Source organism: Takifugu rubripes, chromosome 2 (assembly GCF_901000725.2).
Source record: "Takifugu rubripes chromosome 2, fTakRub1.2, whole genome shotgun sequence".
NCBI classification, from domain to species: Eukaryota; Metazoa; Chordata; class Actinopteri; order Tetraodontiformes; family Tetraodontidae; genus Takifugu; species Takifugu rubripes.
The window spans coordinates 6,834,720-6,856,199 of record NC_042286.1 but is presented as its reverse complement, the minus strand read 5'-3'; the positions used below and the strand labels follow the sequence as shown (position 1 = coordinate 6,856,199).

Genomic DNA, 21,480 nt, shown 5'->3' with positions numbered 1-21,480 from the left:
AGCTCTTTTCTGGGAAGAATATCCGCCTTTAAGGAAGCGTTTCACCTCAAACAACATTTTTCTGACTCTTCCTCAAATGTGGCTTTTAAGACTTTCCAATGAAAGTGAGGATATTAAATACTGTAACAGGCCTGGTGGTTATTACAGAGATGGGGAAACTAATCCAACAAAGGAAATGAATCAGACTCATTTTGAGGCCCTGGTATTTGTGTTTTAATATATATAAACCATTCAACTAGATCAGTATTACACAATAAACATTCTCCTGCCCTGTGGAACGCCAACTCGCCAGTGAACTTATGAGAAACATCAACCCAGATCTTTAACCTCCATTGGAGATACTGGTGGACATCGCCGTTTCTGTGATGTGCACCTGTGTCCTCAATCCAGTGTAGCTATGTAGCAACAGTTTTCCACATTTAAAGTTGTGTTAAACTGATTTGGACAAGCAGAAAATCAGACGTGTGCGAGAGACCAACTACAGGTGTATAAAACATAGATCACCAAACAAATCAATAGCCTTCCCATAAAGTGCCTGAGTTCCTTTCTAGTTCTAGAATTCCGGGTCAGTCCGTGTTGACGTGGCTCAGCCCTGGTTGTGACGCGGACGCTCCTTCCTCCATGCTGGGGACGCGCTGCCTCTTCCTCTGCCCCAGCTCCGACACTTCTGCTCCGGGAAAGCACATCTTTCTCTTGTAAAGGCAGGGACTGGGGGACCTCTCAGAGGAGCTGTCGGGCAAATTCCCAGGTCCCACCGTGGAAGGAAGAGGAGCGTGCACCCCGGAATCATCCAGCAGCTGCACATCCATGGTTTGAGCACGCACCGTTGACTCTTCAAGGTCGACGCCACCACCTTGCTCACCATCTGAGGGCCTGAGGTCAATCTCACAGAGCCACAGTTCAGCCTCACTCTCACACGTCATCTGGACATCCAGGAGAGGCTGCTCCGATGCTGGATCCCTGCAGCCACTCTTCAGCAGGAGGAACCTCCTGTTCTTGCCCAGGAACCTGCAGCTTCCTCCTCCTGCACCACTGCTCCGTCTCGCCCACCTTCTGGGAGCAGTCAGATCGGACTCGTCAGAATCCTCAGAGCTTCCATCATACGGATCCAGAAGCTGCAATCAGGAATACGTACGGGCATGAATGCAAACACGCATAGCGACAATGCGTGCGTGGCAGAAAATACTTCAAAAAATGAGTAAAAATATGTGTTTACCAAGGAACAGTCATGTCTTCCACGGGGCTTGTGCATTAATTTAAGTGTTGGAGTCTCTGGGGTGCTGCTCATACATCCCTAAACAACAGGAAAGTCAAGGATTTTACTCCAACAAGAAAAGAAAAACCCATCTATGTACCCAGAAATGTGTGCATTATTTAATAAGTCGATATAAATTGTGCAGAAATAGAGACAAAACCTTTAAAATACCAAAGTGCTGGTGTCTGACCATCTCGGGCTGATCTCAGAGTCAGAGTCTGTGCTGGATTCCACTTTACACATTTCCTGGGGAAAGAAAATAAACCTCACACAAAAAAATATCCCATAATAAATCAAGTACGGAATTTCCCACAATGAGTGATGAGATGTGGACACGTGAACGCACCATGTATTTGAAAGAAAGCTGCTCCACGGTGCTGGGAACATCACTGTGGTCTAAGTGTGAAATAAATGACCATTTCAGTAGAAAAAATGTCCCTCTTCCAGGATAAACCACTAAATAAATAATATTGTTTCTTGAAGGTGTTCGTTACCTGAATTGTTTAGCTGTCGTCTTCTTCTGTACGCCATGACATTTATATTCTATGATCTTTGGGCCATAAAACCCTCCGATATGTGGAGGATAGCTGGTAATTAATGATCAGGTGTTTTTACTCTCAAACAGCGTCGAAATCGAGTTTCCCAAACTTTCCCCAAATACGTCCGGTGTTCGGTCGTTTTCAAAATAAAGTTCATACGGTCCCTGTTCGCAGAGCTTTTAAATCAGTCGTTTTCAAATGGTTCTATAGCCGACATTAATGTTGCATAAACCACATTTTTGTTTGTTTGTTTTGTATTATTTTTTCCCTATTTAAGGAAATAATCTGTAATTATAGGACAGGTTTTGGGTCATCCCTGAAGTCATTGCTCCACGGCCCCTTGGCTGTGGGACTTGTATCAAAAGACATTTTTAAAGGGACTTTATTGCTCCACTCGGGTCCCCCTCGGGCAGTTCTCCGGGGAGCCGCCGGCCCGGGTCCTCCCCGGCCCGGGTCCTCCTCGGCCCGCTCCCCTCCCTGCGTAAGATCCGGCCGGGGGGAAAGGGATGAATGCTAATTTCAAAGATGGCGGCGGAGGGAGGAGGGAAGGAGATGAACGAAATCAAAACTCAGTTCACCACCCGGGAAGGCGTCTACAAACTCCTCACGCACTCCGAATACAGCCGTCCGAACAGGGTGCCTTTCAACTCGCAGGGCTCCAACCCCGTCAAGGTCTCCTTCGTGAACGTCAACGACCAGTCGGGCAACGGCGACAGGATCTGTTTCAATGTGGGCCGAGAGCTCTACTTCTACATCTACAAAGGCGTTCGAAAGGTAGCGTGCTAGCGCGGCTAGTGTCAGCGGGGATGCGGGACGTCGCATGTGTCCAGCCCGCCGCCGCTGCCCGACCTGGTTGCCGAACTTTGGGCTTGTTTGGGTCGTATTTAGGAACTCTGGCAGGTGTTTGACTTTGAAATTAGCTGACAGCCAGTTAGCTCCGAGCTAGCTCGAAACTAGCCCACCAGTCGGCTAACCAGCGGAACTAGCTAAGGTTAGCACACTTCGCAGCTACTCCCGAGGCCAGGCACTAAATTCTCTTCCAGGGTGGTCACAATCTTCGGTTGGAAGGTCTCATGAAATATTGGATTTGGCGACCCGGTTTCAAATTGACCACTTGGTTGTGTGTTAAATTGCGGAGCTTGACGTCGCCGGTGTCACGGCTGTAGTTGGTGACGGCTGTGACACTTGTGGGTGCTTTGACTGTCAGTAGTGGAGGAATTACACTGTTTATTTAGTACGGGGGGGGCAGCAGCTCCCGACGTTGCCCTGCATTCGTTCCAAAGGTTGAACCGGACGCAGCCTATGTGTGCAGCAGACGAGACGCTGCTAAAGCTATGCCTCGGTTGCTGCTGCCATCGCTACACCTCCACGTTATAGTCGCGGCCAACTCTTCCGCTGCTAATTACGAGGAGATCTCCCCAGCTTCGCGGTGGTCTTTGGTGGACGGAAGTCAGCTGACGTCACAGCTTTGGCCCGCTGCCTGCTCGTCCAATATGCTGCTGTGACATCTGCAGAAACTCCTGCAATAATATTTGAGCAAGCCCGATGCTAATTGATTCACAGCGTGGCCCTTCTGCATACATAGCACCGGAGTCAACAGCTATTAAATCCAGCTCGTCTCATGTGCATGTGTGTCCATATGCTCCTCTCCTATAGGTTATTGTCCATCATGGGAGCCAAGCCCTGGCATGTAACCGACTTGGGAGGCTTGTTTCTGTCAGATTAGCATGCAATGTCACGTCCGCCGACAATGGAACTACTGAGTCATCATCTTCCACTCGGGGTTTTCCCTTCAACAACAGTGTGAACTGTAAATCATTCACGAGAGGAACTTTATTCAGGTTATATTGACGGCATTCACGACGGATGTGGCGCCCGCGGCGCCGCGTGGGTCTCCCTGGCATTCGCGCCGCTATTTGTGCTCTTTGTTTTCCTTAAACTTGGAATTCTCACTGTTCCCTGGATGCTGAGCTGCACTGAGGGTCTGATTGAATTTCTCTGTCCAGGCCGCCGACCTGAGCAAGCCCATCGACAAGCGCATCTACAAGGGAACGCAGCCGACCTGCCACGACTTCAACCACCTCACGGCCACCGCGGAGAGCGTGTCCCTGCTGGTGGGCTTCTCGGCAGGACAGGTGCAGCTCATCGATCCCATCAAGAAGGAAACGAGCAAGCTCTTCAACGAGGAGGTACGTCATGCGAAACCCAGCGTTTTGATTGGCCGATGTGTGACGCTGCGCTCACGTTTTCCTTCTCCCTCTTTTGTCTCTCGAACCTCGACGCTCTTCGCCCGCCAGAGACTCATAGACAAGTCCAGAGTGACATGTGTGAAATGGGTGCCGGGCTCTGAAAGCCTGTTTCTGGTCTCTCATGCCAGTGGGAGTATGTACCTGTACAACGTGGAGCATACGTGCGGCACCACGGCGCCGCACTACCAGCTCCTGAAGCAGGGCGAGAACTACTCGGTGCACACCTGTAAGAGTAAATCCACGCGGAACCCTCTCCTGAAATGGACGGTGGGCGAGGGGGCATTGAACGAGTTCGCCTTCTCTCCAGACGGGAAGTTCCTAGCTTGCGTGAGCCAAGACGGCTTCCTGCGCGTCTTCAACTTTGACGCGGTGGAGCTGCACGGCACCATGAAGAGCTACTTCGGAGGCCTGCTCTGCGTGTGCTGGAGCCCCGACGGCAAATACATCGTGGCGGGCGGGGAGGACGACCTGGTGACCGTGTGGTCGTTCCTGGACTGCAGGGTCATCGCCCGGGGTCACGGCCACAAGTCCTGGGTCAGCGTGGTGGCGTTCGACCATTACACCACCAGCGTGGAAGAGAGCGACCCGATGGAGTTCAGCGGCAGCGACGAGGACTTCCAGGATCAGATGATCCACTTCGGGCGGGACCGAGCGAACAGCACGCAGTCCCGTCTCTCCAAGCGCAACTCCACGGACAGTCGGCCCGTTAGCGTCACGTACCGCTTCGGCTCAGTGGGCCAGGACACTCAGCTGTGCCTGTGGGACCTCACCGAGGACATTCTCTTCCCCCACCTCCCTCTCTCTCGGACACGAACGCACACTAACGTGATGAACGCGACCAGCCCCCACGCTGGCGCCACGATAATCACCAACACCTCTAGTAACGCTACCAACGGCAACAACAGCGGCGCCAATACCCCCGCCGTCAACTCCCTCTCCACCGCTTTGCCCCGCTCCAACAGCCTGCCCCACGCTGCCGCCACCACCGCCACCGCCAACAACACCAACAAAGCCGGCGGCGGCGGTGGCATCGTGGACAGCGCCATCGCCACGGGCGTCAGCAAGTTCGCCACGCTGTCGCTCCACGACCGAAAGGAGCGGCACCACGAGAAGGACCACAAACGCAACCACAGCATGGGCCACATCAGCAGCAAGAGCAGCGACAAGCTCAACCTGCTGACCAAAACCAAATCGGACCCCGCTAAGACTCTGGGCACTCTGCTGTGCCCGCGCATGGAGGACGTGCCCCTCCTGGAGCCCCTCATCTGTAAAAAGATAGCACACGAGAGACTGACTGTACTCATATTTTTAGAGGACTGTTTAGTGACTGCTTGTCAGGAGGGATTTATTTGCACATGGGCGAGGCCAGGCAAAGTGGTAAGTTCCTTTTAATGCAGGACACGAAATAACGTCATTTCTGTCGAGCTTTTAGAAGTGGGAGCAAACAGCCGAGAGCATAAGATGACCCGGTCGATTCACATTCCTAGCCTTTATAGACACGCCGGCTCTGCAGGAAGGCTTAAATTCGCAGCGTTGTCGCTGCCTGGTTGGGGAGACGCGCCTGTATAAAGCTGCCACCGGAGGAGGAGAAGCTAATCCCTACGTCTCGGCGTTTAGGAGAACGCCAAAAGAGGCCCCGCTCTCCGTCGTGTGTGTCCATCTCGCACTGTTGTGTCTTTCTCCCCTTTCCTGTGTGTCCCAAGAGATTTCTCCCGGAGGCTCGCCTGATTCAACTCCAAATTCTGTTAAATGGGAGCAGAGGGTGGTTGAAGGTTAGCAGAGGTGCAATAACCATGTTGGCGTTTCAGCTCCAAAGTGCCTTGATCGAGCAAAGCTCCGGCCGAGGGCGTCGGTCCACCCCGCGGGCTGCGGGATGGAGAAGATTAGCCGCTAGAGGCTGATCGTTTAAGAGCTGTTAATTGCTTGATTTCTTTTCTTCTTTTTTTTTCTTTTTTTTTTCTTTTGCAACAGCATATGAACTTTCCCAACGCAAATCTCCTTGTTTTCCTTTTTCCAGGGTTTACTATCATCCCAAAACCAAGCCAGCTCTCCCAGTGGGACAGTAGTATAGCCACAATATTTCTGCTGCTAAAGAACCCTGCAACCCAGAGTCCGATGCTGCTCTCCACCCTGCAAGCATTGCAAGTTCTCCTTTTTACTTTGACACCCCCCCCCCATCCCCTCCCTCCCTCTCCTTCGATTTTGTTGACGGCTTCTTTCCTTTTGGCCGCTCACACACTCGTCCTAGCAGAGCGCGGAGGCAAGCCAAGGAGCGATCTGGGCTCCCCTCACACCCGCCGCCGTGGTGGGGTTTTAACACTTTTTTTTTTTTAAGTTTTAAAAGCCTTCCTGGGCCCCCCCCCCCCCAACCCAATAGCAAACCAACAATAGTGGCTTGAGATTTAAAGGACGGTTCCTTTAATTTTCATAATCCAGCTGTTCCCCCCCCCCCCCCCTTTAACCTTGTGGTGACCTAGTCTTGGCTCAGGGTTACTGATGACTCTTGGATGAACCATCTCCCCCCCACCCCCCCACCTTCTGACTTCCCTCCAGTAGAATCTCCCCAGTATCACTTTGCACTGATTTTGTTCTTTAGTTCTTTAGTTTGTTTGTTTTTTATAATTACTCTAATGGAACAAAAACAAAAAAAGAGGGTTGAGGAGCGCCTTGTTGCACATGGCTTTAACATCCTCAGTCTGGAAATCTGAATTCCTAAAGCTGGACGTTGCAATCATAGTCTTTAAGAGAGAGAGAGATGTTTGCACTTAATTAGTTTATTAGAAGAAAAAGGCTTTACATGTTTGGGTGTGCTCAGAACTCACAGATGGCTAATACAGTAGGTGACAAACGATTAAACCTTTATCTATTGAGCATTTATTTTAATATTATTTCAGATTCAAATCTGCTCTGTATCATACTGTGTATATTGTAATTAATTGATTTGATGGGGCTTAAGCAAACGACCATTACTCCAGTGGAAGTTTTGTCATTGATAGTTATATTTCTAAAGCCTAAAGTATACATATTAATAATATTAAAATAATCTTGAATACACTGTTTGCTGCCGTTTTCTTGTCCCACTCACATGTAGTAAACAGACTGCTCGATGCCTTTTTTCATTTCAATTAGCTTTAATCGTTGGTTATAACATCAGGGTAGTGTATTATTACACAGGCTACATGGTGTGTTTATTACCAGGAGAACTCGTGGATGCATTCTTTGTCATTTTCTTAATGTCTGCGTCATTAATCGCTCTTTTTACCGACTCTTTGTGCCATTATTCACGAGCTCGGCTCAAACACAACTTCAGTGTAAATGAAGATCTGATATTCTAGACGTTTTACATATTAAAAAAACACATTAGTTTGCGTGTAAGTGCTGTTTTGTTGCTAAATCACTACAAATCAATGTTAAAAATGTGCTTCCCCATCACCTGTGTGTGTTTTAGACGAGCGTGAAGCTGTGCATGTGAGTGTTTCTGCAGGTGAAACCCTGTTTTCCAGTGCGTCGCTCCGCAGCGGATCGGCGACGTGTTGGACTTCCTGTTTGTTCTGCAGCGTTCTCGTCATTTAACCATCTTTGTTTCATCACTCATTAAACGTCAGCCTGCAACTGGTGCAGACAGTGAAAACGTGTTTTACCAGGGTTGAACATAAAATCGGGTTGATGTCATGGCGGCGGCGGCTGGCTGACGGCCTTCAGACCCGTCCAGACATTGTCCTTCCAGCCCGTCTCTCTGGTCTCGGGTCAGAGGTGAGACAAAAGCGTCCTCGTCTCTCAGAAGCCTCCGTGTTTCCTCTCCAGCGGCGGAATGTAGAAGCTCCTGAAAGCTGCGTGACGAGACTCCTCCTGAGGCTGAAAGAAGCCAAAACGGGGATCAGATGCAGGCGCCGCCGCGTCCAACGCCCGTGTCTGGCGCTTACCTTGGCCAGCCGCGATTGGCACTTCTTGGACGCGATGGCCGGCAGCGTCCCCCGGTGGGTGAACGGAGGCACGGTGGAAATGGCGGGGGCGATCTGCGGCCCCGGTACCACCAGGTTGAGCTTGGGCAGCTCGGCGGGATAGTGGGGGATGTTCCTCCTGGCCAGCGGCGCCGGGGCGTGCTTCGTGTTGTGCTACAGGAAGACAACGCAATGGGTCACCGTCGCCGACGTGGCGGTCGGCTGTGTGGACATCAGCTCACGTTCAGCAAAGGCGTCTGTCTGGCGTTGCGGCCCCTCAGCTTGCCGACCCTGGCCGGCCGACAGGCGCGGTTTAGGCAGTTGTGCGAGCCGCCGCCCTCCAGGCCGTGCAGAGTCCCGGGGAGGCGGTGGAAGGTCTCCGCTCTCTTTTCAGCCATCCTGAAAGAGAAAGCGTTGGCGCTCATCCGTTCAGAAGGCGGCGTGTGGCTCTGTGTCCAGTGGCGCACCTGATTTCCCTGAAGTAGGTGTGCCGCAGGGCCGTGTCCGCGGTGATGCGCTCGTCCGGGTCGTAGGCCAGCATCTGGTAGAGCAGCGAGAGGGCTGGAGCCGGGCATTTGGGGATCAGGCGAGAGATCCCGGTGCCTTTTTTAGGGGGGAAGTTGAAGTGCATGGCCCGGGACCTGCCAGAGGGTCAGAGCATGAAGTTGTTTTACCTGCACGAGAGAACCGCTGCTCACCAAAGGAGAAGCGCCTACTGCTTGAACTTCTGCAGGACGCTTTGATCCGGCGTCCCTAGGACGTCGTGGATCTTGGAGGCCTGGTCCACCTCGTTGGCTCCGGGAAACAGAGGGTTCAAACTGAAAAAAGGGGTCTCATTTAGCAGTCTGACCGGGCCACCGGGTCAACGTACGCGCAGGAACATTCATTTAGTCCCACGTCTGCGCAGACGTCACCTCATGATCTCGAAGAAGACGCAGCCGGCGCTCCACATGTCCATCTTAAAGCTGTAGTAGCCGTCGGTGAGGAGGCACTCCGGGGCCCTGTACCAGCGGGTCGAGATGTACTCCGTGTGCGGCGGCTTGGAGTAGATGCTCCGGCAAGAACCGAAGTCGCCGAGCTTCAGGCAATTTTGCTGCAAAGATCGATGCGACGTGAGCAGCCGTGATGGGAACATCTCCCCCGCACAGCAAATGATGGGATGGCGCTCACCTTGATCAGGATGTTTTCAGGCTTCACGTCTCTGTGAAAGATCCCACAGCTGGAAGACAAGCACATACGTCAGCCGCTCCGATTATCACCTCCAACCTGCCTTCCCTGCCCACCTGTGCATGTGCTCCAGTGACTTGCAAAGCTGGTACATGTAGTTCTTCACTGTGTGGTCAGGCAGGGGCGTTCTTCGTCCTGCAACCCAAAATTCATCCAGGTTTTACTTTTTCTTAGTTGAATCCACACTGAGTTGGACTGTCGTGGTGTCGCACCTTGGATTAGCTCGTAGATGTTCATCTCCATCAGCTCGCAGATCAGAGACACGGTTCCAGACTCTTTGTCACTGAAACATCACCACACCTCATGAAGCTGAACACAAGACAGGCCCGGGAGCTTCAGCAACCTGCGGTACTCACAGAATGAGCTCGTGAAGCTGGATGATATTTGCATGTGGGCTCAGCCTCTTCATGGCCTGGACCTCCCGCAGGTTGTTGGCCTGCTCCAGGCTGCAACACAGCACAATTGCACATGTCATTTTCTAGAGGTGTAGAAAAATGATGGGTATCTCTGGACTGAAATGGCAGCATGAGGTGCAAACGGCTGCACAAGAGCATTAAAAGCCATTGTTACAAGGTCAAAGGTCATGCAACCTGACAACAGGGTCAGTTGGGATGTAGAGATCCACGCAAAGCAGAGAAATGGGGGCAACGCTGACGTGCTGTACCTGTTTATGGTCTGTTTCATAGTTTTGCACGCGTAGAACTTTCCATCTTTCAGGCTTTGTGCTTTTAAAACCTCTGAAAATGTCCCCTCTCCAATTTTCTTGATGACTTTGTAGCCTGCACAAAGAGAAAAGGGGTTTTATCACAAGTTGCCCTTAGTCATTGTGTAATTTGTGTTGTGGCCATTTGGCTCATAAACCTTTGGGAAATGTCGAAAAATAAAGCTGCATGGAAACACCAAACGATCATGGTAACCACGTTAAACCGTGGATTTTAACTAAATACACCAGAGTACTGATGCGAATCCCCCCTTTTTAAAAAAATAAATTCTCCAAATGTTGTGTTTCAGGAGTGACAGAGCTGACTAAACAGGTCAACAGCTGCAACAACTTCCCACCTGCGGTCAAATTCATTCGATAAAAAACTCACAGTGCATTTCTCTGCATATTAACTCGCTCAATTACATCCCATAATACGAATATCCGGGGAGAACATCCCGCCGCGAAGCTTCCAAACCTTCGTTATTGGGCAGGAAAGGCGTTAGCTTAGCACCGCTAGTTAGCGAGCCCTGCTGCTGACCGTCGCCTAGGTAACGGAGCACGCCTTCGCCCTCCGCTCTGACCCGGGGAGGAAGAGACTCCTGCGCGGCTCCGCTAATCACGCTGCCGCTTTGGCATTAAAAGATGCGGCGCAGTGCATTGCGAGGGGGGTGGGGGGGCAGTCAAGCAGAATTGTTCTTCTAGGCCCCCATATTTAACCCGATATTATCTTTGCGATCGCCCCAGTTTCCCTTCTTACCTTTTTTCCAGAGTTGGACGGTTACCACCAATTCCGATATTTTCTTACCGGGAACCGGGTTGTTACTCTGCGCGTCCACTGTGTTTCCTCTATTGTTACAGTCGCTGTTGGGTGGTGTTTTGCACGCATTTCGAAGGCATGCCCTGTTTTTCACGCCAATGAGCCAGTTGGAGTAGTGCATCATGAGTGCACCTTACACTCCGTGGAGCCGACCATGAGCTTAATAAGTGCACAGAAGCTGCTCGACTCAGAGCACAAGGTTACCGAGCACCAGTGCGGCTCTCACACACGCCAGATCAACCGCACTTCGCCCGTGAACAGAAGCAGAGGCCAGATTCTCCCTGCAGATGGCGCTGTTGCAGAGGCCTTTCTCAGCGTGACTGAAAATGTTTAAATTATTCCTACTTAGTTGAATTAAAGTATCACATTCTTTCTGGAAACAGCATAGCATAGCATAGCATAGCATAGCATAGCATAGCATAGCATAGCATAGTATAGTATAGTATAGTATAGTATAGTGGCTCAAGCAGAGTTCATATGCATTTGTATATGCATGATTCCGTCACATCACAATATTTGTAAGATTTACGATTTTAAAAGTTGGTTATATTTCAACTATGAGTAAATAGTCACATATTCTGATTGAGTTACACTCAACATCAGATCTTTGCTGCTGTTTTTCAGTTATTATAGTATATGGCATGTAAATGCGGACATTTTAAGCCAAAATGTATTCAAAGGTATCCTCAATGCCCTATAATACACTTATGTACTGTGCATAACATTGCATATAAAATGAAATACCAATATGTAAATAATTTCACCTTTACTACTGTATTGACTGATTTTTCGATTGACAAATTCGAAATGACTTTTTACCCTCGTCGGCACCCATAACAATAAACGCTACTGCGCATGTGTGGTGTCATGCACCTATTCCTTAAATTTCTTAGCCACTGATGTAAGAGAAATGTGAATATTTTTGTTCATTGGCCACTTTCCTTGTTTGAATCGCAGCGAATCTCTTGCTAAGATGAAGACGAGATTCACCACCGTCGACATTAAGGCAGTTATTGCCGAAATCAATAGCAAGTAAGTGCACGTTGACATTAGCGTTCTCGCTAAGCTAACCAATCGTTGATCATGTGCAAATGTCAACAAATGCTGTCCTGTCGTTTAAATACCTTTGTTTCACCATCTCTTCCAGCTACATGGGCATGAGGGTAAATAACGTCTATGATATCGATACCAAGACGTATCTCATCCGGCTCCAAAAGTAACTTTTCTTTAACATGTGACATTATGACATAACAGTAAAGAATCCTACAAGCATTGTTTTACATACAAAGGTCATACAGTTATTTTAATGAGCAATTCTTTGTTATATTATAGACCCGACAGCAAAGCTATCCTCCTGATCGAGTCTGGGACACGAATCCACTCCACGGACTTTGAATGGCCCAAAAACATGATGCCCTCTGGTTTCGCCATGAAAGTAAGACCACATGATTTCCCTTTTCTTTGACAGTATTAATCTTTGATTTAGAATCACAATAAAGCGTTAAGGTATCATACAAGAGCAAGATGTGACGAAACAGAACTTTGCAGTGTCGAAAGCACCTGAAAACAAGGCGGCTGACCCAGGTTAAGCAGCTGGGGAACGACAGGATCGTCGACATCCAGTTCGGTTCAGATGAAGCTGCCTACCACTTGATTGTTGAACTGTATGACCGGGTGAGCAACAGAACGTGTCGACCGCTAATTTCTAAAGTTAAAAGTTTGCGTCTAACCTGTCCATCCACGTCTGTCGTCAGGGTAACGTCATTCTGGCAGACCACGAGTACACCATCCTGAATCTGCTGCGGTTCCGCACAGCAGAGGTGGATGATGTCAAGATTGCAGTGAGGGAGCGGTACCCTGTGGAGAGCGCTCGACCCCCGGAGCCTCTCATCAGTTTACAGCGGTAGTGATGGACGTCCATCTGACTTCAGTCCAACCACTTTATACACCTCATATAAGTGAAATCTCGCCGTTTTGTTCTGAATGTAGACTGACTGAACTTCTCAGCGCAGCACAACAAGGGGATCAAATAAAAAGGGTGCTTAACCCTCACCTTTGTAAGTAGATCTTTTTCTTTCCTCATGTTTTAAATGTTCTTTGAGCTATTACTTTACGACTTTAATAAACACACTTAACTATATTTTACACCTCAGCCTACGGAGCCACTCTAATTGAACACAGTTTGATAGAAGTGGGTCTGCCGGGCTCTGCCAAAGTTGACAGCCAAGCCAGTGTTGCACAAGGTACATGACAGATGGGACTAATTACACTTACAGAACACTGAAAGTAGGTTCTATTCTTTCACTCCAAAATGTAATACTTAAATAAATGCTTTTTAGTGGCCTCTAAAATCCTGGAAGCCCTGACAGTTGCAGAAGCCTATATGGCAAAAACAGAGAACTTCACTGGCAAGGTAAGATCTCTATAGATCTGTGTGTTCAAATCTGATTTAGCATTTTATGATGTTAAAAAGTAAGCTGAGCACAGCTGGACATTTCATACCAAACACTTTGTTTAAATCAAGGGTTACATCATTCAAAAGAGTGAGAAGAAACCAAGTGTAACACCTGGTAAACCCTCTGAAGAACTCCTTACGTATGTCTCCTCATGTTTTCATTGCCCTCGCCAAGAAATCTGCTGTTTATTATATTTGATTTGTGCTTTCTGCTTTCAGATATGATGAATTCCACCCATTTCTCTTTGCCCAGCATTCAAAGAGCCCCTATTTGGAGTTTGATAGTTTTGATAAGGTACATGTGTGCATGACCCCTTATGTGGGGATGAGTATTGAATCTGCGATTTCTTTTCCTGAAATCTGATGTGATCTTCCCTCTCAGGCTGTGGATGAGTTCTTCTCTAAGATGGAGAGCCAGAAGATTGACATGAAGGCCTTGCAGCTGGAGAAGCATGCTATGAAGAAGCTGGAAAATGTTAAGAAGGACCACGAGCAGAGACTGGAGGCGTTGCACCAAGCACAGGTCCTTAGAGTCTCCACACCCCTGACTTATCCATATAACCAGATTATGTTCACACTTTTTGATTACACGTGCCCAAAAACCCCTCTGTGTTTCAGGAGATTGATAGAATAAAGGGTGAACTGATAGAGATGAACCTGGCTATAGTGGAGAGGGCGCTGCAGGTGGTGTGCAGTGCACTGGCCAACCAGGTGGACTGGACTGAGATCGGGATTTTAGTCAAAGAAGCCCAAGCTGCTGGGGACCCCGTGGCATGTGCCATCAAGGAGCTCAAGCTGCAGGCCAACCACATCACGCTGCTTTTAAAGTGAGAGCGCCCCCCGCCCCTACTCAGAAATCCAAACGCTCAGTTTTTGCCTTACAGTGAGCTCGTTGTGTGTAGGAATCCATATATATCCGAGGACGACGAGCAGGAAGATGATGTGGTCGAGGAGACGGGGCGGAAAAACAAAAACAAGAAGAGCAAGAAGTTCCAGAAGAATAAGCCCATGCTAGTTGATGTTGACCTTAGCTTGTCTGCTTATGCCAACGCCAAAAAGTAGGTTTACATTTGGTAGAGTTGACGCAGAAGAAGCATCACAGTCACCTGATTTGTACGTTTCTAGGTATTATGACAACAAACGCTCGGCTAAAAGGAAAGAATTTAAAACCATTGAAGCTGCAGATAAGGTATGAATGATCTTGATGGCCAATCGGGATGAAAATGTTTGTGCTAATCTGCATTTTAAGATGATGTTCTGTTTCTATATCATCCAAGGCCATGAAGTCAGCAGAGAAAAAAACCCAGAAAACACTGAAAGAGGTCCAGACGGTGACCACCATCCAGAAAGCCCGGAAAGTCTATTGGTAAGCCTCCAAAGAAAGCACCTCTCCGCCCAGAAGTGTTCGTTCTCGCCACCGTTTCTTCCCCGGTTGACAGGTTCGAGAAGTTCTTGTGGTTCATCAGCGCAGAAAACTACCTGGTCATCGCTGGAAGGGATCAGCAGCAGAACGAGATGATTGTCAAACGTTACCTCCGCGCGGGTAAGACACAAACGCAGGCGCCTCAAATGACCTCTGACCTGTTGTCCCTTTATTCATCGTTCCTCACTTGCTCAGGGGATATCTACGTGCACGCTGATCTTCACGGAGCAACTAGCTGCGTCATCAAAAACCCTTCAGGTAAATCCTTCGCTCCGTCATATCCCTGCATTTTGGAAACTTGTTTCCACGTATTTTTGCTTCCTGTTCCTCCTGCAGGTGACCCCGTCCCCCCTCGTACGCTGACAGAAGCCGGCACTATGGCTGTTTGTTACAGTGCAGCCTGGGAGGCCAAGATCGTCACCAGCGCTTGGTGGGTCCATCATCATCAGGTCGGTTTTCCTTCCTCACAGCTAAATTTGCTAGCATGAACTCCTGATATAGAAACAATCTGCTTGCAGGTTTCAAAGACGGCTCCCACTGGAGAGTACCTGACCACAGGAAGTTTCATGATCAGAGGTGTGTTGTCAACATCTTAGATTCTGTAAAGCCACAGGTGCCAAGTTTGTGACCTTTGACCTGCCTCTCCTCCAGGAAAGAAAAACTATCTGCCACCTTCTTACTTGATCATGGGCTTTGGGTTCCTCTTTAAGGTAACGGCTCGTGCGTGTGTTAATTCTTGGCTGCCTTCAGGTCTTCAGATCTCATGTTGGTCTCTATGCAGGTCGACGAACACAGCGTGTTTCGCCACCGAGGCGAGAGGAAGGTAAAGACGGTGGAGGAAGACGCCGAGGAGGCCGCTTCCAAGACCGCTGAGCTGCTGAACGAGGAGGGGGAGGAGCTGATGGGTAACAAGCACAGATGGTTTGACGTGTGCCGGCTGTGTGTGACGTTCAGGCGTTGTTGAACGACTCTGCCGCCCGCCGCAGGTGACGACAGCAGCGATGGGGATGAGGGTGAGGACGAGCACGATGACAGCGAGGTCAAAGAGGTCACGCCCGGTCCGGAAGACGACGAAGACGACACGAGGGATGAAGAGACTGAAGAGATCAGCTTCCCAGACACGAGCATCTCCCTCTCCCACTTGCAGCCCAACAGGTAAAAGTTCAGTTCATCGTCGAAAACAAAAGGTGCAAAACTAAATCGATAAAATCCTCCTTATTTTACAGCAGTGCTCAGAAGCCCGGATTCAAACAGGAAGTAACACTTCAGGTAAAGATTCTGTATCACATCAGTTCAAATCATACATAGAAAAGGTCTTATTGTCTTTTTCTATTAAGGTTGAAAGAGATTCCCAAGTGAGGAAACACATGACGGCCAAGCAGAGAAGGTCTGAGCATTAATATAACAAACTAAAAGCAGGTGAAGGAAACTATTTAATCCTTGGATGTTTTTGTTTTCAATTAGGGAAGAGAAGAAGAAGCAGAAACAGGAAGATACTGAGGAGAAGACAGAGATTCCAGCAGGAGGCTCAACAAACAATCAGGGCTCCAAAAGTGGAGGAGACTCTTCCCAGCAGCCACTGAAGAGAGGACAGAAGGTACGAGGAGGTCATCTCATCTGATGGCCAGGACTCTTCACACTTGTCTTTCTCATCTCTGCAGAACAAGTTGAAGAAAATCAAAGAGAAGTACAAAGACCAGGATGAGGAGGACAGAGAGCTGATGATGCAGCTGCTGGCGGTGAGGATCAGAACACACGACCCCACGCCGTCGCTCTGGCTCTGCGGGGGAATAATAGATGAACCGCCTTTCTTCTTTAGTCTGCTGGTCCCACCAAGGAGGAGAAGGAGAAGGGGAAGAAAGGAAAGAAGGGGAAGGGGAAAGAAGAGCCCGTTAGAAAGCCTCCCCCTCAGAAACCAGCCCAGAAACCTCATCACCTGGAGGCGAAGAAACCAGAGGAGGCGGTAGGAAAGGAAGAGGGGGAAAAGGGAGGAGAGGAAAGAGGAGCTGCTGAACAGGAGGAGAAGGTACAACACGTCTGGCGGGGCAGCTTCTCTCGCCTTCTCCAACCTTCACATCCACTCGTGTTTTTCAGGAGGACGAGGCGGACCAGGACAACCCCGGCGCAGAGGTGAGGGTGCTTCCAACAACACACCATCGTTTCTGGAAAGCATCGCCTTTAACCCACCCGTTCCGCTTGCCTCGCTGCAGGAAACCGAGGATCTGCTCACCTCCCTGACCGGCCAGCCTCATTCTGAAGACGTGCTCCTGTTCGCCGTCCCCGTCTGCGCTCCGTACACAGCCCTCTCCAACTACAAGTACGTGCACTTCACACGTGACGCACGTGGGTTGGGGCACCGCTAACGAGCTTTATTTTTGCTGCAGGCACAAGGTGAAGGTGACGCCAGGCTCTCAGAAGAAAGGAAAAGGTAAAGGGCTGACGTCCTTGCAGCTGCTGAGGCCTTTTTCTTTTTTTACAACTATTGTTCTGTCTCTGCAGCCGCGCGCGTCGCAGTTTTCAGCTTCATGAAAGCAAAAGATACGACCGCCAGAGAGAGAGATCTGTACCGCAGCGTCAAGGTGGGGAGTCTGATTCAGTATGGTTGAATCTACCCTGCAGAAATAGTTACACGCCTCTTTTCTGTCGTCATTCAGGATGCCGATCTGTCCAGGAACCTGCCTGGAAAAGTCAAACTGTCGGCTCCAAACCTGCAGGCTGCCAAGAGGAAATGAGCTGATTTTTTTTTTTTTTTTTTAAAGGATGCTGTTCGACACTTTATTTGTTTTAAAATAAATACAAATCTGAACACGCAGCGCTATGATCCATTTATCTGCACACTGAACACTTTTCTACAATCACAACCAAAACACCCAGGGATCATTGTGCAAACAGGCAAATACAAACACGCCCTCGACTCCTCAAAACACGTATCGTATGTACAGAAAATTTTACAGGAGCCCCTTGCAAACAAACTGAAGACTTTAAAAGCCATTTTACCCCAAAAAACCCAAACATAAATTAAAAAGATATAAATAACAAATCAAACAGATGACAGCCACGCGAGACACCAGATTGAGCTGTGCGACCTTAAGTTTGATAAACAAATGTGGGAGAATCCGGGCAGTGTTGCTGAAGCCTGAACATTTACATTTATGTTACTGTGTATAACTTTGTCTTAGCTGGACGGACACAACTTGAACGCACCGGGACAGAAACATGGCCCTCTGTGGTGAGGGTGGCCACCAAACTGAGGGAACCCCTTCGTGCTGAGAACTGAAACCTATAACAAACCCGAACGACAGGACTGAGAGTGAACACGTATAACTAATTTAACAGGATTTTATACTTGTCTCCGTCACACAGGTGGTGTTCTCCCGTCATCCTCCGGACTAGATTGTCAGGTTCTCCTCAGACTAGGAGCCCAGCGTGTTGACGTGCGTCATCCTCAGCTTGAGGCTGTGGAAGAGGTGTTTAGGCAAACAGTCCCAGTACTGAGACAGACGCTCTCTGTGCTGAAGCACGGCCTCCATGCAGAACCTAAACACGGGGAGGAGGGGTAAAAATGAGCTCAGCTATCCTTACAGAGAGAAGTGACAACGTTGCCATTCATCTGATTCCATTGATCACCCCCCCCCCGCACACTCACCGGACTAGTGACTTGGGCTGAACATTGAAGATCAATAACTCATTGCTGTGTGCCTGTCGGCGGAAGCAAAAGTTCACAATTGATTCAAAACTTTTCACCGATGCATAAAGTCTGTGCTCCACTGAGGTAGGGAGGTCTCTTACAGCTCTCTGCTGAGCTAACAGGTTGTTAGCACACCCTCCAAACACGAACACTTCTCCGTCAGGTCCTGAGCATGCTGTGTGCCACAACCTGAAACACACACACACATCATGTTGTAAGTACACGCCTGCTGAAAGTGAACCTAAAGCGCACAGCCATGTTGACACTATAATGGGACTTGCCTTGGTCTCCCTGTGTGACTGTGCTTAAAGGGCTTCCATTCGTTTTTGCTAACGTAGTACAGCCAAGCGTCACCTGGCAAAAGTCAGAACAGCGATCACTCGTTCCAGCGATCACCCCATCGGAGGAATGCTTTCGCTGCAACAGAACACCGTGCGAGTCTTACTCAGCGTCTCTCGCTCTGTGGTGAAACCTCCAAACAGGAAGATGTGGTCTGCTGATACGGGAGTGAAGGAGTGCCACGACCTGCCCACCGGGCCGTGCTGGGGGACGCTCCTGCCGCACAGACGGGACGGTTACACGCCGATCACGGATCAATTCACCCCTGATATTCAGGTATACTTACATTTCGTGCCACACCCACGTGTCCAGGTCAATGTAGTACAGGTCATTTAATCGGTAATTCTACAAAAATCAACACAACTAAGCTGGAATATGGTTGCATTTGAAAAAAAAATACGAAGAATATAACAGGAACGAACAAGAACGAGGCTGAGGCACCACTTGTCCTGACCTTGTATCGTCCTCCAAACACATAACCCCTGTTGCCGACCGTGGCGCAGGCATGAGCGGCTCTGGGTAAAGGGCGGCTTCCCTGCAGCAGACCACACAACCAGAGAGAGACACATCAAATATGTTTTGTGCTTGTTTTCCTGTGACTAATAGTGCGACAGTAGAAAAATGGCCATTATCTGGTTAAAGGGCGGTTCGCCACAGAACTCCAACTCAAAACAAACACGTGAGCGTGGCGAGGTACTACAGCCTTGTGCTTACTGTGGTGATGGGCTGGCTCCATGTTGATGTCTCCAAATCCAGGATATGAATGTGGTTGTTCCAGCCTCGTCCAGGGCTGTCCCACTGCAGGAGTGGTTACAGTTACTTTTATATGAATCGCTTGTAGTAAAACATTTTAAAAAAAAACAACCAATTATAATCATTAGATTATGGAAAAATAAATATTCACACACCCCAAATGAGGATGACTCGTCAAATTCAAATGACCCTTGATGAGGTCCTTGAGGAGTGTAGCCATAGCCTCCAAAGAATATGAGCCTGTGGAAAGAGCAGTTCACCAATGTTACAAGTTAGTAATCAAACTGGCTGGTTTATAAATGAGACATTTCATCAAAGTAAAACTGGGGAGAGAGAGAACAAAGATCAAAGTTTATCTACTATCAACAGAGATCCCTCCCTGGCTCATAAATGTGTCTCATTACTTTTCCAAATCAGACATGTAAACAGCTGAGAAATGAAAATACACTAAATCTGTGTACAAGGATTTCAAGACTCACCTGTTCCTGTGAACCCAGCACCCTAGCTTGTCCTTACTAGAGGGTGGGAGACCTTTTAGATCCCTCATTTCTTCCCAAATAAGAGTGGAGGCTCTCAGAGGAAGGCGGTAGATCTGCAAAATGTAGCACAAATCCCAAGAAGACAATTAAAGGTGATCCAACCCCTTAACAAACCTTCCCACTTTAAACTCTGAGAACTGTACCCGATTGGTGTTCCCCCTGGCGTGATGACCTCCGAAGAGATACAAGACGCCATCAACACACACCCCACAGCTGCCGGACATGGACGTGTGCAGGTTGCCTCCAGCTATATGCTTTGTCCTGTCAGCAGAAAATTAGCTTTTTAAAATTGAATTTGCGCCCAACTGACATAAATGTCAAATAGCTAAAGGAACCAGTAAAGGTCGCAGCTATTACCATACTCCCGACTCGATGTTGTAGGCCCAGATCTCAGTTCTCGGCAGGTACAAGTCAAAGAATCTGTGGTTCTGAGCATTCTTTTACAGAAAAGGAAAAGAAATTGGTTTCATATGCAGACCGAGGGTACATTTGGTGCATGCACACGTCATGGCCTGCTTACCTTATATCCGCCCCACACATACATTGTGTTTCGGTCAATCACCGCTACGTGACCACTGCGCTCAGCCGGAGTGTCCAACTCAAATGACTCGGAGGATTCGGTGTCCAGGGGCTGCTCATCCTCCACCTCCTCCTCCTCCTCCTCTTCATCTTCCTCACCTTCGTGCATCAGCTCAAACAGTCTGTCAACTTCGTCATCTGAGTCATTGTCATCCTCTTCGGGCGGCAGACGGTCCATCTCTTCCCCGTCCTGGTCTATTCTTTCAGCCATGTCCCCTTCTTTATGTTGTCTTCTCAAGTCATAAGGTGCAGCCCACAAACAGATTATTACAGTCAGTAATTTTGAGCCGGCAGCTTCAAAGGATTGGTCACAAATCTGAAAGACAGTGAATAACACATCGGCACTTTAATGCTTCAATGTTTTTAAACACACCGCAGATTGTATGTTTAAATATGACTACTACTGAAATAATATTAAATTGAAAACAACTTGGGGAAAACAGGACTAAGTAACTGGCTTTAGGAAGCGGAACTACAAACTGGGTCAACCAAAAAGGCGTTAGTAGTTAGCACGATTAACGCTGACCTACAAACGATACTGGCTTAACCAGCTGGTTTCTACACTGAACAATGATTTGGTCTGAAGATCGCATGCGATTCATTAAAAATGCACAAACTAAGTCCACTCACCACCAATCTAACGTCTTGCTGTCAGCCATTGCTAGCTTAGCTAATGCTAATTTCTTATTCTGGAAATGCCCACAAATAAAGGCTCTAGTGTTACACTAGCACCGTAGCTCCGGCGCTTGCTATTGCTTAATGATACGCCACATATCAGCTTATTAAAAAGGGTAAGTTGCGTGTCATTAGCTTACTTTGTGCGATGTTTCCCCTGCAAATTACACTCATATCCAGTATTGTTGACGTTGTGGAGTGACGTCACAAAGTACCGAAGGGCGAAAGGGAGTTGTGTTTTTTTTAAACCCACCAACACCCAAACAAAATTTTGTTCTAATGCGCCACAATTTGGCGT

At 48.7% G+C, this 21,480-nt stretch overlaps 5 protein-coding genes across 9 annotated transcripts; 2 read left to right on the top strand and 3 right to left on the bottom strand.

Annotated features, from left to right (window-relative positions):
• Positions 1 to 185: 185 nt before the first annotated feature.
• LOC105418611 (uncharacterized) lies at positions 186 to 2,219 on the bottom strand. Its single transcript, XM_011618427.2, has 5 exons — positions 1,750 to 2,219; positions 1,602 to 1,651; positions 1,427 to 1,501; positions 1,217 to 1,294; positions 186 to 1,115 (listed from the first exon to the last, which is right to left on the bottom strand). Exons 1-5 carry the CDS (start codon positions 1,784 to 1,786, stop codon positions 567 to 569), a joined length of 789 nt encoding a protein of 262 aa, XP_011616729.1. The 5' UTR covers positions 1,787 to 2,219; the 3' UTR covers positions 186 to 566.
• A 52-nt stretch (positions 2,220 to 2,271) lies between these two features.
• Positions 2,272 to 7,097, top strand: wdr20a (WD repeat domain 20a). Of its 2 annotated transcripts, XM_003962505.3 has the most exons (4): positions 2,272 to 2,568; positions 3,801 to 3,983; positions 4,092 to 5,420; positions 6,061 to 7,097. In XM_003962505.3, the coding sequence occupies exons 1-4, from the start codon at positions 2,305 to 2,307 to the stop codon at positions 6,112 to 6,114; spliced, it is 1,830 nt and encodes a 609-aa protein (XP_003962554.2). In that variant the 5' UTR covers positions 2,272 to 2,304; the 3' UTR covers positions 6,115 to 7,097. The 2 variants fall into 2 exon arrangements, with proteins under 2 accessions (XP_003962554.2, XP_029688676.1); XM_029832816.1 differs by having other exon boundaries at positions 3,801 to 5,420.
• On the bottom strand, positions 6,798 to 10,997 carry LOC101074107 (MAPK/MAK/MRK overlapping kinase). Of its 2 annotated transcripts, none has more exons than XM_011618415.2 (12): positions 10,672 to 10,997; positions 9,876 to 9,990; positions 9,568 to 9,657; positions 9,424 to 9,494; positions 9,268 to 9,346; positions 9,155 to 9,203; positions 8,899 to 9,077; positions 8,701 to 8,802; positions 8,452 to 8,625; positions 8,227 to 8,383; positions 7,967 to 8,158; positions 6,798 to 7,898 (listed from the first exon to the last, which is right to left on the bottom strand). In XM_011618415.2, the coding sequence occupies exons 1-12, from the start codon at positions 10,853 to 10,855 to the stop codon at positions 7,821 to 7,823; spliced, it is 1,470 nt and encodes a 489-aa protein (XP_011616717.1). In that variant the 5' UTR covers positions 10,856 to 10,997; the 3' UTR covers positions 6,798 to 7,820. The 2 variants fall into 2 exon arrangements, with proteins under 2 accessions (XP_011616717.1, XP_029688677.1); XM_029832817.1 differs by lacking the exon at positions 10,672 to 10,997 and adding an exon at positions 10,303 to 10,452.
• A 567-nt stretch (positions 10,998 to 11,564) lies between these two features.
• Positions 11,565 to 17,600, top strand: LOC101074330 (nuclear export mediator factor Nemf). 2 transcript variants are annotated; one of them, XM_011618450.2, is made up of 32 exons: positions 11,565 to 11,763; positions 11,879 to 11,947; positions 12,064 to 12,166; positions 12,280 to 12,405; positions 12,486 to 12,634; positions 12,721 to 12,788; positions 12,885 to 12,974; positions 13,071 to 13,144; positions 13,256 to 13,326; positions 13,406 to 13,481; positions 13,569 to 13,709; positions 13,805 to 14,013; positions 14,089 to 14,244; positions 14,312 to 14,375; positions 14,464 to 14,552; positions 14,626 to 14,729; positions 14,805 to 14,867; positions 14,946 to 15,058; positions 15,128 to 15,185; positions 15,261 to 15,319; positions 15,391 to 15,514; positions 15,596 to 15,764; positions 15,839 to 15,878; positions 15,947 to 15,996; positions 16,074 to 16,206; positions 16,271 to 16,348; positions 16,429 to 16,635; positions 16,704 to 16,739; positions 16,820 to 16,926; positions 16,994 to 17,037; positions 17,109 to 17,188; positions 17,264 to 17,600. In XM_011618450.2, the coding sequence occupies exons 1-32, from the start codon at positions 11,705 to 11,707 to the stop codon at positions 17,339 to 17,341; spliced, it is 3,087 nt and encodes a 1,028-aa protein (XP_011616752.2). In that variant the 5' UTR covers positions 11,565 to 11,704; the 3' UTR covers positions 17,342 to 17,600. The 2 variants fall into 2 exon arrangements, with proteins under 2 accessions (XP_011616752.2, XP_003962785.2); XM_003962736.3 differs by having other exon boundaries at positions 11,566 to 11,763; positions 15,836 to 15,878.
• On the bottom strand, positions 17,347 to 21,420 carry klhdc2 (kelch domain containing 2). Of its 2 annotated transcripts, none has more exons than XM_011618429.2 (14): positions 21,323 to 21,420; positions 20,449 to 20,823; positions 20,286 to 20,365; positions 20,072 to 20,189; positions 19,869 to 19,981; positions 19,545 to 19,629; positions 19,351 to 19,434; positions 19,091 to 19,171; positions 18,923 to 18,981; positions 18,743 to 18,852; positions 18,579 to 18,651; positions 18,399 to 18,486; positions 18,256 to 18,308; positions 17,347 to 18,146 (listed from the first exon to the last, which is right to left on the bottom strand). In XM_011618429.2, exons 2-14 carry the CDS (start codon positions 20,716 to 20,718, stop codon positions 18,023 to 18,025), a joined length of 1,338 nt encoding a protein of 445 aa, XP_011616731.1. In that variant the 5' UTR covers positions 20,719 to 20,823; positions 21,323 to 21,420; the 3' UTR covers positions 17,347 to 18,022. The 2 variants fall into 2 exon arrangements, with proteins under 2 accessions (XP_011616731.1, XP_011616735.1); XM_011618433.2 differs by lacking the exon at positions 21,323 to 21,420 and adding an exon at positions 21,138 to 21,294.
• Between the last annotated feature and the right edge of the window lie 60 nt (positions 21,421 to 21,480).